This window comes from Gobio gobio, assembly GCF_949357685.1.
Source record: "Gobio gobio genome assembly, chromosome: 14".
Lineage (NCBI taxonomy): Eukaryota > Metazoa > Chordata > Actinopteri > Cypriniformes > Gobionidae > Gobio > Gobio gobio.
Genome location: NC_137107.1, coordinates 36,949,829 through 36,966,353, shown reverse-complemented (window position 1 = coordinate 36,966,353; position 16,525 = coordinate 36,949,829). Strand labels below are relative to the sequence as shown.

The window sequence follows — 16,525 nt, the reverse complement described above, 5'->3', positions numbered from 1 at the left end:
AGTACAATCCAGACAAGCCTAATGACAACCATTCAAAGAGCCTGAATTAACAAACTGGTGGAGAAGAGAATATTGCAAGGAAATGAAACAGGAAGTCAGCATAATGGAGGACGGTTTTCAAGGCCACATGGCACCTACTGTGGTGTCCATGTTGAAGATCAAGAATGAATGCATTCGAGTGGTCCTGGCAGAGACCCTCTGCACATTCATCATGATGGTAAGAGGCTCTTTTTTTTGGTGTGTGAATATTCATTATGCTGTTTGTTTAATAGTGGCTCATTTGCATATTCATACTTGAATAATTGTCACTGTGTGATGATGCCAAGCTTGGAAAACAATTTAATAGAGTTTTACTGTTGAGTATTTTACTGATGATTTCTTTCATTGTATTAGCTCATAGAAGTATTCATTCTTTATAGAGCATGTGTACGTGGGATTGTAATGCTTTGGATCACATGGCCACAGTTGCATGAGTGGTCAGTCTGTGGTCAGTGCATTGGTGATTGGTGTCAGACCATGTGCTACATATATTCTATTCTTAGAAAGATAGACATACCTTTTTCCATTATCAGGTGAAGTCAATGTGACCATGTCAATTGCGAAACCTATGTTCTACATTGAGTATACTTTAAAAAAAAAAAAAAAATTTTTTATTTAACAGTTTTATTTTAGTATTATTCTATTATAGTTTTATTTTGGAAGCCTATAATTGAATTAGCTTTTGTTTTTATATTTTAATTTTGAGTTATTTTGTTGTATGCTTTTGTTATTTTTATATATATAAAAAATATTTTAAAATATTACTATTTAGCTAAACATTTTACAATAAGGTCTCATAAACTAACATGAACTAACAATGTACAATATGTTTTTATTGAATTTTTTTATTTAATACATTGTATTAATACAAATGTTCATGTTGATGCTGTGATTCACACACCGTGTGTTAACTACTGTGTTGAGATTTTCTGGTGCTGTTCGGCTATTTTTGGAAAAATTATATTTTTCTGGAAATTTTTGTAGGTTTTGGTAGGATTATCGGTATAATTTTTTACTTCATTGGAATGGTACAAAGCTTGGTAAAGGTTTTGGCACTTGCTATGTGAACACACACACACAGACATGATTTGAAAAGATTAAACGGTCCTGAAAAAAATATTTGCACTTGTATTGTCTGCATTGGAAACAAATGGGAAACGAATTTCAAGAATTTGGTACTGCGCCCAAATAGAAGGGCATTTCAGAAGAGTCTGCGCACTCTACCAAGAAAAAATCATTGGATGCGAGATAAAATCAATGCTTTACTGAAAGAGAAAAGGCAAACGTTTCAGTCACGTGACCTTTTTCAAGGCCAAGCTTACAATGATTAGTCTAGGACTAGGAGCCATCTTTTAAGGAGTCACATGGCAAATAATCCAAACAAATAGTTGAACAGCAAATTTTTTTTTTTACATACTGAATCACAAAGTTAGTCAATGAATGTAAACCCATAAAAAGATATCACACAATATATAAATGTTGTATAACATAAATAGATAATTTTCATCAAATTAGAGAACAATAGCTGTACTCTAGAGTAACAAGAAGGTAAAATTCATAAGAAACATGACAATTGAAGATCTTCATCCAATCCCTTTGGATATACACAATCCATATAGTAGATTCACTAAGCTTCATATTGTAACAGTTTTTTGTTACAATCACCACCTCTTCTTGAACTAGTCTGTCTCTGAATGCCACAATATCTCATGTCAGTGAGCTTGTGGCCAGCATCTACAAAATGTCTGGCCACAGGAGAATAAATATCTGTCCATCTTCTTGAACTCCTTTTCATTAATGCAGGTCTTCAGTTGGCGGTTGGTTTTACCAATATATTGGTACATGGACATGTGATGAGATAAATGAACAGGTAATAGTCTCTCAACTCTGATGAGTTGTGGTGCTCATAAATGAGTCAGTTTTGATGGCATTTTCCCAGGCTGAGCAGATCTTACATGGAAAAAAGCCAGAAGAGTGGTCCAAAGTCACATGTTTTTCTCCTTAATGAAAGTATCCGAGTTGACCAGATAATCTCTTATATTACGTCCCCTATAGTGTGAAAAAAGGGGAGGCTCCTTGAAGATTTTGTGTCCATCATCGGCTCTCTGGACATTCTAATGTTTATTGATGATGGACTTAATTGTCTGACTGTGAACAGTGTAAGTGGTACAGCATATGAAAGATGGTCTATGAGATGGCTTAGATTGTGACTTAACTGATTTGACTTTTGTAATTGCTTTTTTGAGTCATTTTTCAGAATAACCTCTACTTGTCACATTCCACCTCAAAGTCGTCAGTGTTGCAACAAATTCTCTTGATTCAAAGAAATTGGCTGTAGACCTTTCTTCAGAGGGACACGGTGAAAACTTTTGCTGTGAAGAATACTGTTCCAGTCCGTGGGTTTTCTAAAATAAAGTATTGTCTTTGACACAAACATTAGGGCAAAATATTGATTTCTCGATTTTAATTGATTCTCATGTTTATGAACTGATATCGATTCTTAGATTAGATTAGATTAGATTAGATTCAACTTTATTGTCATTACACAAGTACAAGTACAAGGCAACGAAATGCAGTTTAGGTCTAACCAGAAGTGCAATAGCAGCAAGTGCAGGATATATACAATGGTTGCGTAAGTGCAGGACATAAAAATGTTCTGAATATATATAAATATGTATAAGTAGAGAGATGGTTATTACTATAAGTAGAACTGAATTTACAGATGAATATATACAGTGAATAAATATACAGATGGCTATTACTATAAACAGAATTTACAGGTGAATATGTACTATGAATAAATATACAGATGGCTATTACTATAAACAGAATTTACAGGTGACTATGTACTATGAATAAATATACAGACGGTTATTACTTGAACAGAATTTTACAGTTAGAGGTATACAGTAATATGTTAGGCTAATATGAGGAATATAGCAGTGGATTAAGTTAGTACAATAAATTATGGACAGAGCTATCCGAAAGAAAGTGTAAAAGTGCAGTGGAAAGTGGTTGCATATTCCAGTTAGAAGTACGGTGCAAAATGCAAATGTAAACATTGTTACTGTAAATACAGTAGGGTTAAAGGGTTAGTTCACCAAAAATTTGGATCGCCAAAGTCACGTGATTTCAGCAGTTTGACGGTTTGACACGCAATCCAAATCATGATTCGACTCAATGGTTGAACAGAAAATGTATTTTTGTCTCATGTGGATGAAAGACAACAACTCCCAGAATGCACTTGCTTCGCTGCCCTATGAGGCCACTCCCTACACCGCCCCCAGTGTAGTTTTGATCTTCATAATAATACAATAATTTAGTTCAGTTAGAGAATAAACACTACAATGAAAAACCGAACGTGTCTTTTCAATAACGTGTGAGTGAGCCGTACGAAAGTCACGTCTCAAACGCAGCAGGAGTCAGATTTCATTCATCACGAGAGCGAAGAGCTGAGCAGAGCTGAGGTAAGTGCGGCAGTCATTCTCAGCGCGTGTCCAGTCTGGCGCGTTTACAGATCGCATATGGAAGCTAAACTTTCATAGGAATTCATTGAAAAGTTGAAACACTCAATTTTCTCTGCACCGCACCGTTATGAATGCCCGATCTGAGCGGCCGTGCGCATTTACATTCTGTGAGTGAGATCCCTCCTCTATGGGCGGGTTGAAAACATGCGGAACTAGCTCCTTCTACTGGCTGTAGTCTCTAGCATCTGGCCAAAAAATCAGTTTTGTCTGGATGATCCTTTTCTTCTTTGGTCCGGAGCACACGGCGTCCATTCCTCCCAAAAAATACCTGAAATACTGATTCATCTGACCACAGTACACGTTTCCACTGTGTGATGGTCCATCCCAGTTGCCTCCGAGCCCAGAGAAGTCGACGGCGCTTCTGGACACTGTTAACATAGGGCTTTCTTTTGGCAAAGTAGAGTTTTAACTGGCATTTGTGGATGTAACTACGTATTGTGGTACTTGACAAAGGTTTGCCAAAGTAGTCCTGAGCCCATTGTGGTGATATCGCTTATAGATGAATGACGATTCTTGATGCAGTGCCGCCTGAGGGATCGGAGATCACGGTTGTTCAGCTTAGGCTTGCGCCCTTGTCCTTTACACACTGAAATTCCTCCAGATTCCTTGAATCTTTTAATTATGTTATGCACTGTTGAATGTGAAATATCCAAATCTCTTCCTATCTTTCTTTGAGGAACATTGTTTTTAAACATTTCAATAATTTTCTCACGTATTTGTTGGCAAACTGGCGATCCTCGGCCCATCTTTGCTCCTAAAGGATTAGACCTGTCTTGGATGCTGCTTTTGTACCAAATCATAATTACAATCACCTGTTGACATCACCTGTTTCAAATCACATCATTATTTAACCATTTTACCTCATTACTAGCCCTAAATTGCTCCTGTCCCAACTTTTTTTTAAATGTGTTGCAGGTCTGAATGACAGGAAAGGATGCATATTTACAAATGACATGAAGTTGACCAGACAAAACATGAAATATTTTGTGTTCATATTGTCTGCAATGAAATACAAGTCAAAGTAAATTTTAAATCACTTCTTTTTTTGTGCGTTTTTCCTACTGTCCCAACTTTTTCTGATTTGGGGTTGTATAAATTGACTACATCCAGGGTCACCTTTTATCGACCTACACTGATTTAAGTCACTTGTGTCTCTCAAATATGAAGGCTGGTCGGCAACAATTGGTTTGAGATGATGTCAATGAAAATTGATAAAGGTTCTGTGAGAGATTATCTTGGTATAGTGTGCAGACTCTTTTGAAATGCTCTTCTATTTGGATTGTTTTGTCTACGTGCCTCATTTGGACTAATTTGAAAGCACGGTGTGTTCCTGACTATCCCCTAGTACTGCGCCCAAACAAAATCTTACTGAAAGCTCACTTTTTGTTTTTGTTTCACCTTTTAAGTTTTTTTCACTTTAGCAATATTTTGCCATGTGTCATTTTTAAAAAGAGACCAAACATGAGTCACAGCATTCAAGATTTTTGACAGTTTAAGTTTGAAATTAAATGTTCAGGTCTATGCTCAAAAAGTGGTTAACAGGCAATAAATGGATCATAACTAGTCCATAAATTTAATATAGTGCAATCAAATCAAAAACTTGATCAAACAGAAGTACAGTTAATTTATTTTAATTTTTGAAAAGAAATAAAAAATAAAAGTTCTGTCATTTTTGAGCACCACGTGAGCAAAAATAGTTTTACTTGCAGTTTTAGTTAACAATAATAACAACAATAATAACTAGTCTTTTTAAGTTAAACTAAAATCAATATTTTATGTCCATTTAATTTTTTATCTGAGTAGCCATGAAATAAGCCTTGAATCAGGGTTTATTTTCCTATGTCTGGCTGCACATCATCCAGGATTAGCATATTTCGTATTTCTGAAAGACTATTTTTGAATTCCAGGTGTTCGGCCTTGGCTGTGTTGCACAAGTGGTCACAGGAAATGGGTTTTTCGGAGAGTACCTCAGCATAAATATAGGCTTTGGACTGAGTGTGGCTATGGGTGTGCACATTGGTGGAAAAGTGTCAGGTGAGACCCTCTTGACCCCAAACACCAGGTCAGAGCCCTCCTAAATCTGTTTTCCATATTAATGATGATTAATAATGCTATATGTTTTACTCAATCACATAGGAGCTCATATGAACGCAGCGGTTTCATTCACAATGTGCGTGTTGGGCCGTTTGCGCTGGAAGATGCTGCCTCTGTATGTTTTCGCCCAGTTTCTGGGTTCCTTCCTCGCTGCTGGAACCATTTTTTCACTTTATTACGGTGAGCATATACTCATCTTCTTCAGAAGTAGTTATTTTTGTTCTTAGTGTTGGAGTAGGTCATATATTTTGCCACAATGTTTCTTCGTTCACATCTGTACTGTGCTTTATAGATGCTATACATCATTACTGTGGGGGAAATTTCACTGTGACTGGCCCCAAAGCAACAGCTGGGATCTTTGCCACATATCCGGCACCTTACATCTCAATCTACACTGGATTCTTCGACCAGGTATTTCAAAATGAATAATGTGCAAAGATATTGCTCGAATGTACCCATTAAGCACTTTTAGAGGAAGATATTTGAATTTCTCCAAATCAGGTTCTGGGCACCGCCATGCTGTTGCTGTGTCTGATGGCTCTGGCAGACCAGAGGAACCAGCCGGTTGTGGCTGGAGGTGAGCCTGTGGGTGTGGGGCTGGTGGTGATGCTCATTGGTCTCTCTCTGGGGAGCAACAGCGGCTATGCCATCAATCCCACACGTGACCTGGGGCCAAGAGTCTTCACACTGATGGCAGGTTGGGGCATGGAGGTTTTCAGGTGAATTAATATAAAATCAAGATATACAAATTTGTTTGGATCAGGGTTAATGATTTGTAATACCTCCTGCATTTTCAGCCACAAAAACCCTGAATTCTTGATATGCATGACTTGAAACCACCCATCATGTTTTGGATTTTGCACAAGATAGTCACAGTGATCTACTTGTATCATCTTTGTTACTCTTTTAACTCCTTTTATAACTGTATCATCTTTATATATCTTTTAATTCATTTTTATAACTGTTTTAATTGTAATTTTCCTTGTTTTTATTTAGTGAATATTTTAAATTCCTTTCTGTGTAAAGCACTTTGAGTTACCATTGTGTATGAAATGTGTTAAATAAATAAACTATATAAATAAAATATGAGATGGGAGGAAAAAAAAACATTCTATAGCAAAAGTTTCGAATTCAAAGTTTTTTGGGGGAATGCAAAACATTTGCGAGCGAACGCAAACTTTCTTGAGAGAATGCAAAAGCATTGACATATAATTTTCCCCATCCCCATTTGATCATGGTTTGAACTAAACTCTGCAGGACAGTGGATTTGAGGGACCCTGCTTTAGGGGCTCCAATCCATAATTATCAGATCAGATCCATAACAGGAAAATATTGTATGCCAAAAAACAAAAAATAATGATGTATTATGTTTACATTGTTTATTAAAATAACATTTAATTATTAAAATGATGTAGACATAATACATATTATTTAATCATACATTAAAACATCCATTGTGATTTTGCTCAAAAGTTGACAATAGGAAAAATATAGGACCACATCTGTAATATAAATAAATAAATAATAAAAAATATTGTAAGTAGTATTCCTAAATTCGGTGCATTATTTACTATCACTGTAAAAATGTAAAACCATGTAAAATTAAGTTAAGAACTTACTTTAATAATACATAATACTATTTAAAAGTAATTCAATGTTACATGTTACAAATATTACATTATTATTTAATCATACATTGATTAAGGATTGCAACATCCATTGTGATTTTGCTCAAAAGTTGACAATAGGAAAAAAAACAAAAAAAACAATGATATATATATATATATATATATATATATATATATATATATATATATATATATATATATATATATATATATATATATATATATATTTTTTTAGTATGCCTGTACGGATTTAAAACTATGTAAAATCAAGTGAAGAACTTGAATTAATAATATAATTAATAATATTTTTAAATAATTAAATTAACTTACATTTTAGAAAATATAAAATAATATTATTGACATTTTTATTTACTAAAAGCAATAAATAATGCAAAAAATGTTACATTATTTATTATTTAATTTGAAAGTGTAAATTACAGTAACAGTACAGCATAATTTGATTACATTTAATGAAATTGTTGCCTCAATGTATTTCCAGGGCAGGCAATGGATGGTGGTGGGTACCTTTGGTGGCCCCCTTTATTGGAGGAGTGACTGGGGCTTTAATCTACAAAGCATTTGTAGAGCTACACCACCCTGATCTTAAGAGCACTAAGACACGGTCTACAGAAGATCCTGAATGTGTTCCTTTGGAAAAGTGCAAGAATGGCAGTACAGAGATATCTGTGTGAGACCTGCTCAAGTTGTGCCCAAGAGTGGTACAGAGACCAAAGAAGGAAAGTGCCATTTCCACCGAGGACAGCTGGGATGTTTACAGGAATTATATGAAACCTGGTACCGGTCGAAAACCCCATGGAGTTAATTTTTCAAGCCAACATTCTCAGTCCAGTGTGTACTACAGTACTAACTTTTGAGTTAGAGAGGAATAAGCTTTTGAAGAATCTCAGGACTCCGGATTGTCCATGTTTGATCTTTAATAAATATTTTGCACACACACAAACTTATACGCATCAATAGATGAAATTAAGTCAGGATAAATGCCCAGATTTAGCCAAAAGAACAGTAAACACGCCTGTATGAGAACAGTAAATGGGCCTTTGGTGGGACAGTGGGGTCATCGTTTAGTCACGCTGTGTCTCCCCGAGACCCCCTGTCCTTTGGCTGTACTGCCGCCACTCACTGGGACCTGTGCTGGCTGCTTCTTCTTTGGAGTGGGTGGCTTGGCCTTGCCGCGGAACGCCTTGGCTGGGTCCAGCTTGTTCAATAAAGGTTCACTGGATGTGTCAAGATGGGGATCACCATAGAACGTCAGGGGTTGGTAGAGAGCGGCCCATTGCTGTATCAAGAAATCAATGGACACTTTACAATAAGGTCTCATTTGTTAACATTAGTTAATGTATTAACTAACATGCACTAACAATGAGCAATACATTTGTTACAGTATTTATTAATCTTTGGTAATGTTTGTTAATAAAAATCCAGCTGTTCATTGTTTGTTCATGTTAGTTCACAGTGCATTAACAGTTAACAAATACAACATTTGATTTTAATAATGTATTAGTAAATGTAGAAATTAACATTAGGATTAATAAATGCTATAGATGTATTGTTCATTCTTGTTTCATAAAGTAGATGAAACCTTAGTTATAAGTTGCTTTGATTACATAATGAAACTGTGAACATACACTACCGTTCAAAGGTTTGGGCTCAGTACGATTTAAAAAAAGAAAGAAATTAATACTTTTATGCAGCAAGGACACATTAAACGTGATAAAAAGTTATTTATATTTCAAACTTTTGTAAAATATTAGGCAGCAGTGCAGTCCAACTGTTTTTAACATTAATAATAATAATAATAAATGTTTCTTAAAGGGATTGTTCACCAAAAATGAAAATTAGCCCATTTACTCACCCTCAAGTCATCCTAGGTGTATATGACATTCTCTTTCAAAAAATGTCTTAGCTCTTCAAAACAGAAACAGCCATTATAAAGCTTGGAAGTCCATAAAAGTGCATCTATCCATCATAAAAGTAATCCATACAGCTCCAGGGGGTTAATAAAGGCCTTCTGAAGCGAAGAGATGTGTTTAAGAAAGAAAAATATCCATATTTAAAACTTTACAAACTGTAATCTCTAACTTCCGCTAACTGTACATGTGTTCACGAGAAACTGGACTTCAAAACAGAAACTGCCATTCACTGCCATTGTAAAGCTATATTTTTTTTATAGAACTCAGATTGTATTCGTTTGAAAGAAGAAGTCACATACACCTAGGATGACTTGAGGGTGAGTAAATCATGGGCTAATTTTTAAACAATTATTCTAATTTTTGGGTGAACTATCCCTTTAAGCACCAAATCAGCATATTAGAAGGATTTCTGAAAGATCATGTGACACTGTAAACTGAAAATGTTATATTTCAGTATAATACAATTTCACAATATTACTATTTTACTGTATATTTGATTAAAAAATGCAGCATTACTGAGCTATGAGCATAAGAAAGTTATTTCAAAAACAATAGAAAATCTTCCCAACCCCAAACTTTTACTACAAATGGTAGTGTATTACAAAGAGGCCTTCAAATATATTTAAAATTGGCCATTTAAAGTCAATGGAGTGATTGTTACTTTACACATGTTTGTATATACAGTATATTAAATAAAATATCCAGAATAAAATAAGGAAGCCAAAGGCTATTAAGTATTTTTTACTGAAAATAAATACACACATCTCCTTTAATTGAATGTGTTCTGGCTGTGATAAGTTTGACACCAAATATAAATGTTTTAAAAACATTTTGTGTAGACTTTAGTAAAAAAAATACATAATTTAAATATTCTGATTTGATAGAACTGAGTAGTCAGTGCTGACCTTAGCTTGTGGGCTGGGGCCATACGGAGTGAAATTATACTGCCACTCCGGAAGCCCCAGATGAGTGATCATAAGTCGGTAGTAAGCAGTGAAGGAGGGGGTGAGATAGTGCCAGAAAAGTGATCGGTCCAAGAACCACACCTCACACTGCTGGGCCATTACACCTACACAGGACGGGCCATCAGACACAGGGCCAGATGGTAGATTAAAATGATAGAAACCTTTTTGTATGCTAACTTTTCTTCATATCCTTCAGGATTAAGTGTGGGATGCATAATCACCTGGAGTGCAGCTCTTGTAAACAAGGCAGACTTTTCCATTACCATTGCAGGGGTCCAGCTCAAATATGCGACTACGAGAATCAAAGTGAGGTTGTTCAGGGCCATCAGATTCTAAAAAAGAGAAATTACATCTGTTAAAATAGGGTATATAATGAAATTAATTCAAATTTGCATGCAATATAATAATTCTAAAAATGCCTAAAGATGAAAGAAAATCTCACCCTCTAAGTCATCATCAAAGTCAAGATCAGCTAATGTAGGTGCATTAGGGAGGGAATATACATTTGACTGAATCAGGGGTCGTAGCTGAGCAACACTGTTTATCACCATGCATCCCACTGGAACCACTTCATCTGGAAGACAGAAAGCATATATAGTTTGTTTAGAATAAAAGTGTCACCATGATGTGAAAAAACAGTATAATAGGGCTACATTTAAGGCATAATTATAGTTTATCCAAACTATAATGGGTTTAAGAGATCAGTGCATGTCATTTCAGAGTGCTCACTTTCCAGCTTGGAGTTCCAGGCAAGCATGAAGCCATCTGTTGTAAGATAGAAATCTCTGAGATCTTCTGGCAAAGCACAGTTATTTTTCTGGAGAACACATGAAAAACACACCTGATATAAATATACCCAGATCAAAGCTCTGCTTTGAGAATATGCTCTGTTATACTGAAAAACCTCCATACCTGCTCCCAGGAGAGAATGCATCTCTTTTCTGCAGGGGCTTTCTCTGCAAATCGTACATCCAGCACACCAGGGAGGTTCTCTGTCAAGCAGAAAATGTGCAAAAGAATAATGCACATACATGCATATGAAATAACGTAATAAATCATTAAATAAGAAATTAATCTTCTGTTTAGGGATTGATAACTGACTTGGTTTGCATTAGTGCTAAAACACACACACACACACACACACACACACACACACACACACACACACACACACACACACACACACACACACACACACACACACACACACACACACACACACACACACACACACACACACACACACACACACACACACACACACAAAAAATCACTAAAGCTGCTTTGTTGGTCTAAGCTGGTTTAAGATGGTCTCCCAGTCTAGCCAAGCTGGTCGCCAGCTGGCCTCCTAGCCTCATACCTATGATGCAATCTATAATTATTTATATTAAACATCGTCCACTCACCCAAAACCCGAGTAATACCGAGGGTGAGTCTATCTACAAACCCCTTGTATGTCTTGTCATCTTTTACCTCCTCCATTCCAAAATAAAACAAAAAGCATCTATATCCTTCTATGCCATTTATTCTCTTGCTGCAGTCACACAGATGCTGAGGTTACCAAGCATGCAGACCCAAAACATTGAGGTTCTGCACTCCTATTGGCTGAGAAAATGAGAGATGGGTGATTTGACCAATAGCGTCCTGGATGAGCGGGCGAAGCAAGTCAATGTCATCCAATCACACTCACCAGCGATGAAAAAGAGGAGGAGGTTCTGTACGTAATCTGGAAGTGGCGGTTGTTTCAGTATGGCGTCGGTTGCTGAGGGCGCAAATGTGAATGGATTCTACTGGATTCATGACAGTATCCTTACATTTATTCCTATTTTTTGTTCGAGGAGTCTGTTTAAATTAGTTATACTATTTTCGTTTAGCAAGCATAAAGATGAACCGTGGTCAGTTGTCAGTGTGTATGAGAGAAGGGAGGCTAATAACTTATTAGCGGATTTTCATTGTCAGCTTAACCGAACTCTAGTTTTAGTACACAAAGCTGCAGTTGGCGTTTACGGAACTATACGTGTAAGTTACTGTTCTTAATGTAAGCTTTAATATTGAAAATACTGCAGTGAACGTAGTACAATACTATACAATACTACAGTAAAATGCATGCAAATAACGCTACAGATATTGTGCATTGATTACAGCATTATCACATAACTGCATTTTTATCATGTAGATTGGAGTACCACCACTGCTGTAGTCTTATGTTATTCTCTTTCACATATATATATTTTTTTATTGTAGGCATAGTTGTTTGTCTTGTGTTTTCTTTAACTTGCATAGAATCAGATGAAGAACAGCCAATGACGTTTGTCACAGGTGAGACTCTATTTTCAAATCTTAGGCTGTTACTGTTATACTAAAATATTCTGTTCATCATTCTGACACCTCATGTTTGATATTTGAAAACGGTCACTCCCATTGTCTTTTAGGGATGAGCAGGAACATCGGTCTGAAGTTTGGAACAGCAAATAATACAGAGGGAAAGATAAAAAGGAGAGCAGGCAGCATGGATAAAAGTGGCAAGAAACCAGGATTGCATTTGGCAATGCAAAGTGCTGAGATGGCAGTGGGAAAAGCTTCAGATCAGAAGCTGTCTTCTACTGTTGCCAAATCCAAAACCACCACACCTGCACCAGAACCAGACCTGCCTCCTCTCACTTTAGCTCAGGTGAGCATTGGCTTATGAATATTTCCAGTGTTTATGTGGTGAAATGCCTTTGACTTTTCACTGTTGTCTGCAGGGATGCAAAATTATTACCTTTAGCAGAAAATTGCCATTTTAAATCTGAAATGGGTCATTTGTGGGATTTCACCAGTCTTCAAAAATTTTAAATGAGGATCGGTTTTTAAATCTGTTGTCAACAAAAGAGAAACTTTAAAGTCGACATTGAATAAAAGTTGTGGTCATCTTTTCTTCCCTATTGTGACATATCTGAGTGAAATGGCTTTTTGAATCATAAAACAATGTAGGCCGGGAGTCATGATTATGTCCTTCTGGAATTGATTGGATTTATGTCACTTGCTATTGCTGTGATCTCATGTGAGTGACAGGTTGACCCGCCCTTGTGCCCGTGAACATGTCATCAGAGAAGAGATGTCATTGCAAGGCGGAGGGGAAGTTATTTTGATTAAAGATTATAGGGGTTCATGAATAATTATAATAAAAAAAACAATGCGATATTCCATAAAAAATGAGAATTGTCCATTTTGATTTCATGGTGCCTTTAAGGCTTTCCTGTGGTTTTCTGCCTAAATAAAATACATTTAATATTATTATCATCATCATTATTATTGTAGTCATTTTTAATGGATTCCATAAAAACAACAGTTTTAAAGGGTTAGTTCACCCAAAAATGAAAATTAGCCCATGATTTACTAGGTTTATATGACATTCTGCTTTCAGACGAACACAATCGGAGTTATATAAAAAAATGTCCTGGCTCTTCCAAGCTTTATAATGGCAGTGAATGGTAGTTTGTGTCTGTGTCTGTTTTTGAAATCCATAAAAGTGCATCTGTCCATCATAAAATAAATCCACGAGGATCCGGGGGGTTAATAAAGGCCATCTGAAGCGAATCGATGCGTTTGTGTGAGAAAAATATCCATATTTAAATCTTTATTAAGTTAAATAACTAGTTCAGTTGTTATTATTTCGCTGTCTGCCAGAAGCTAGTTATTTTACTTAATAACGTTTTAAATATGAATATTTATCTCACACAATTACATCGATTGTGTGAAAAAAACTAATTTCAAGCTAATTTGAGCTTTTGAGGAACATGCAAAATGTCCAAATTATTGACTTGTACTATATTATGTTTTAGTTTTATTATTAATCACAATGATTGTCCAACAGCCGATTCGTTTTCGATATTTCTCTTATTTGTTTTGATAATTTCAGTGGCTGTACTTTAATTAGGATAGATTTTAGATATTTTGCACATAAATCTTGATAAGATGAGTAGAATTGCATCCTTCACATCTCCGAAGAGTCTTTAGTTTTGTCATATTTATTAAAAAATGGGCAAAAAGGCGAGAATTAAAAAAATTCATCCCCCTCACAGTTGTCATGAAGGCCAAAATTAGCCGTATAGACCAAAACCACAATTTGGTCCAGGCTGTAAACATGTTTTATTCTGCTGTGAAGTTAGGCATTTTAACATGGGGCTCAATGAGATTCTGCTCCCTTCTGGAGCCTGTTCCTAGCGGCCAGTCGATGAATTGCAGTATATGTCACTTAGGTTGCTGCTTGATGCGCACACTAGGGCTGCTCGATTATGGAAAAAATCATAATCACTATTATTTTGGTCAATATTGAAATTTTTTCATTATTTCACATGACGTTGGGAATGTGTTGCAGCCACTACCATGTAGCAAATCTTGCACGTAGCATGTTTCTGCTCGTCGTCTGATTCCTCGAAGCCAAACTGTTCCCAGACAACGGAGTTGGTTTTGCCTTTTTTGCTCACCAAACGCTGCTGTAACTGCCCTCCTTCTGCCATCTTTACTCGCGCCGAGTTTTTAAATTCCAGCGGATGATATGCACACGAGTCACGACCTGAGAGAGTTTGTGGCTTCGGGAGAGGCTGATGTGCGCGTGCGCATTTCATTCAGAACGCAAGACAAAATAAGAGTGTTCTTGCAAAACAGAACATGGCAAAATAATCATTTTTTTCTCGATTGTACTATTTTGGTGATCGTTGGGAGCCAAAATCGAAATCGAAATTCAATTAATTGCACAGCCCTAGCGCACACAATCCATCATGGCAATCCCTGGATAACTTTTGATTCACTATACGTTCGTGTTGTTATATTAGATGCACTTGCACGCCAATTGCCAACAAAACACAGACATCTGATGCGGTTTCACTCACCACCTGCGGTTTTAACTCATAACACACTTGCAGAAGTCTGTTTCTGCTCCGGAAAAACAAACCGCATCCACTGTTTCCTAAAATGCTGGGTTATTTGGGAAGCTGAACAAGGTTATCTTTCCCTCACAACCAGAAACACACTTCTTTAGTGACATTGTTGATTTTGTGGTCTAAAAACAAAATGACAGCGCTGCCAACGGCTACGTCACTGAACAAAGCTCATTGATGGGCGTGCTCTTGCTCTTGCTCTTGCTTTCGTTGATGTGCGCACACGCCATCAGGTAGAAGTGGCCATACAAGGAATTTTGCCCTTTATGATGTCATACAGGGTCATACTCGGAAAAAACTTTACGAAACTATTTCGAATCCTGAAGGATGTTTTGGCACAGAAATACTCCGTCATACGTCCAACTCGTTTTTTGAAATTTTGGCCATGTTTGCAATGACAATCCAACTCTTTAACAGTGTAAATAAGTAAATGTACAAGTGTGAATGCATGAAATTGCATTAGACCAAACCCCCCCCCCCCCCCCCACACTTTAAAGGGATAGTTCACCCAAAGATGAAAATTAGCCCATAATTTACTCACCCTCAAGTCATCCTAGGTGTATATGACATTCTTCTTTCTGACGAATAAAATTGGAGTTATATTACAAAAGTCCAGGCAATCCAAGCATTATAATTGGATTTATAGTTGCTCTGTTTTTGAAGTCCATAAAAAGTGCATCTGCCCATCAAATAACTGCTCCACGCGGCTCTGAGGTGTTAATAAAGGCCTTCTGAAGTGAATCGATGCGTTTGTGTAAGAAAAATATCCATATTTAAAGTAAACTTTCGGCCGACCGCCTTCCCTGTTCAATATATGGAAAAACTGTTGAAAGTTCCCCTGCCGATCGAAAGACTAACGTGACCAGGTCCACTCGTCATGACGTCACGTACGCATCTTGAGTTTCACTTTTAACATTCAACACTTTTCCACAGAAGGCGGTCGGCCGAAAGTTTACCTGATAAAGTTTAAAATATGGATATTTTTCTTACACAAACGCGTTGATTCGCTTCAGAAGGCCTTATTAACACCCCGGAGCCACGTGGAGCATGTTATTTGACGGACAGATGCACTTTTTATGGACTTCAAAAACCAAGCAACTATAAATCCAATTCTAATGCTTTGATTAGCCTGGACTTTTGTAATATAACTCCGATTTTATTTGTCTGAAAGAAGAATGTCATATACACCTAGGATGACTTGAGGGTGAGTAAATTATGGGCTAATTTTCATTTTTGGGTGAACTATCCCTTTAAGAAATGCATCTAATCAGAATAAGGTGAACCTGAAACCAACGTAATTATTCAGGTATTCAATAAAACCAGTCAACTTTTTGATTTTGTCAGTGTTGTTTTGCATATCCCTATACTAGGGCTCTGCGATTGAAAAAAGATGCGATATGCAATACCTTGTTAAATAAT

At 36.5% G+C, this 16,525-nt stretch overlaps 3 protein-coding genes across 5 annotated transcripts in view; 2 read left to right on the top strand and 1 right to left on the bottom strand.

The window, feature by feature from the left end:
- aqp7 (aquaporin 7) lies at positions 1-8,862 on the top strand. The gene is made up of 6 exons (XM_079835444.1): positions 1-217; positions 5,474-5,600; positions 5,703-5,840; positions 5,953-6,071; positions 6,162-6,379; positions 7,788-8,862. The coding sequence occupies exons 1-6, from the start codon at positions 83-85 to the stop codon at positions 7,978-7,980; spliced, it is 930 nt and encodes a 309-aa protein (XP_079691570.1). The 5' UTR covers positions 1-82; the 3' UTR covers positions 7,981-8,862.
- Positions 8,208-11,758, bottom strand: tpgs2 (tubulin polyglutamylase complex subunit 2). Its single transcript, XM_079835445.1, has 7 exons — positions 11,591-11,758; positions 11,097-11,176; positions 10,914-11,001; positions 10,627-10,758; positions 10,406-10,516; positions 10,125-10,288; positions 8,208-8,585 (listed from the first exon to the last, which is right to left on the bottom strand). Exons 1-7 carry the CDS (start codon positions 11,664-11,666, stop codon positions 8,364-8,366), a joined length of 873 nt encoding a protein of 290 aa, XP_079691571.1. The 5' UTR covers positions 11,667-11,758; the 3' UTR covers positions 8,208-8,363.
- A 131-nt stretch (positions 11,759-11,889) lies between these two features.
- kiaa1328 (KIAA1328 ortholog) overlaps positions 11,890-16,525 on the top strand; it is a 32,601-nt gene continuing 27,965 nt past the window's right edge. Inside the window, exons 1-3 of one of the 3 annotated variants that reach the window (XM_079834961.1) lie at positions 11,890-11,988; positions 12,468-12,503; positions 12,617-12,855. In XM_079834961.1, the coding sequence (XP_079691087.1) occupies positions 11,934-11,988; positions 12,468-12,503; positions 12,617-12,855 (330 nt within the window). In that variant the 5' untranslated portion in view covers positions 11,890-11,933. The remainder of the gene's footprint in view (positions 11,989-12,467; positions 12,504-12,616; positions 12,856-16,525) is intronic. The other 2 variants (XM_079834962.1, XM_079834963.1) reach the window with 2 other exon arrangements.

What these genes read in the sequence shown, in the direction of transcription:
- tpgs2 (XM_079835445.1), bottom strand. Translation starts at nt 11,666, where the DNA reads ATGGAGGAGGTAAAAGATGACAAGACATACAAGGGGTTTGTAGATAGA. An exon ending in CTGGAACTCCAAGCTGGAAA is followed by an intron (nt 10,759 to 10,913) that starts GTGAGCACTCTG and finishes TCTGTCTTCCAG; the next exon opens with ATGAAGTGGTTCCAGTGGGA. An exon ending in TTACAAGAGCTGCACTCCAG is followed by an intron (nt 10,289 to 10,405) that starts GTGATTATGCAT and finishes CGTCCTGTGTAG; the next exon opens with GTGTAATGGCCCAGCAGTGT.
- aqp7 (XM_079835444.1), top strand. Translation starts at nt 83, where the DNA reads ATGAAACAGGAAGTCAGCATAATGGAGGACGGTTTTCAAGGCCACATG. An exon ending in CATTGGTGGAAAAGTGTCAG is followed by an intron (nt 5,601 to 5,702) that starts GTGAGACCCTCT and finishes TCAATCACATAG; the next exon opens with GAGCTCATATGAACGCAGCG. An exon ending in CATTTTTTCACTTTATTACG is followed by an intron (nt 5,841 to 5,952) that starts GTGAGCATATAC and finishes TGTGCTTTATAG; the next exon opens with ATGCTATACATCATTACTGT.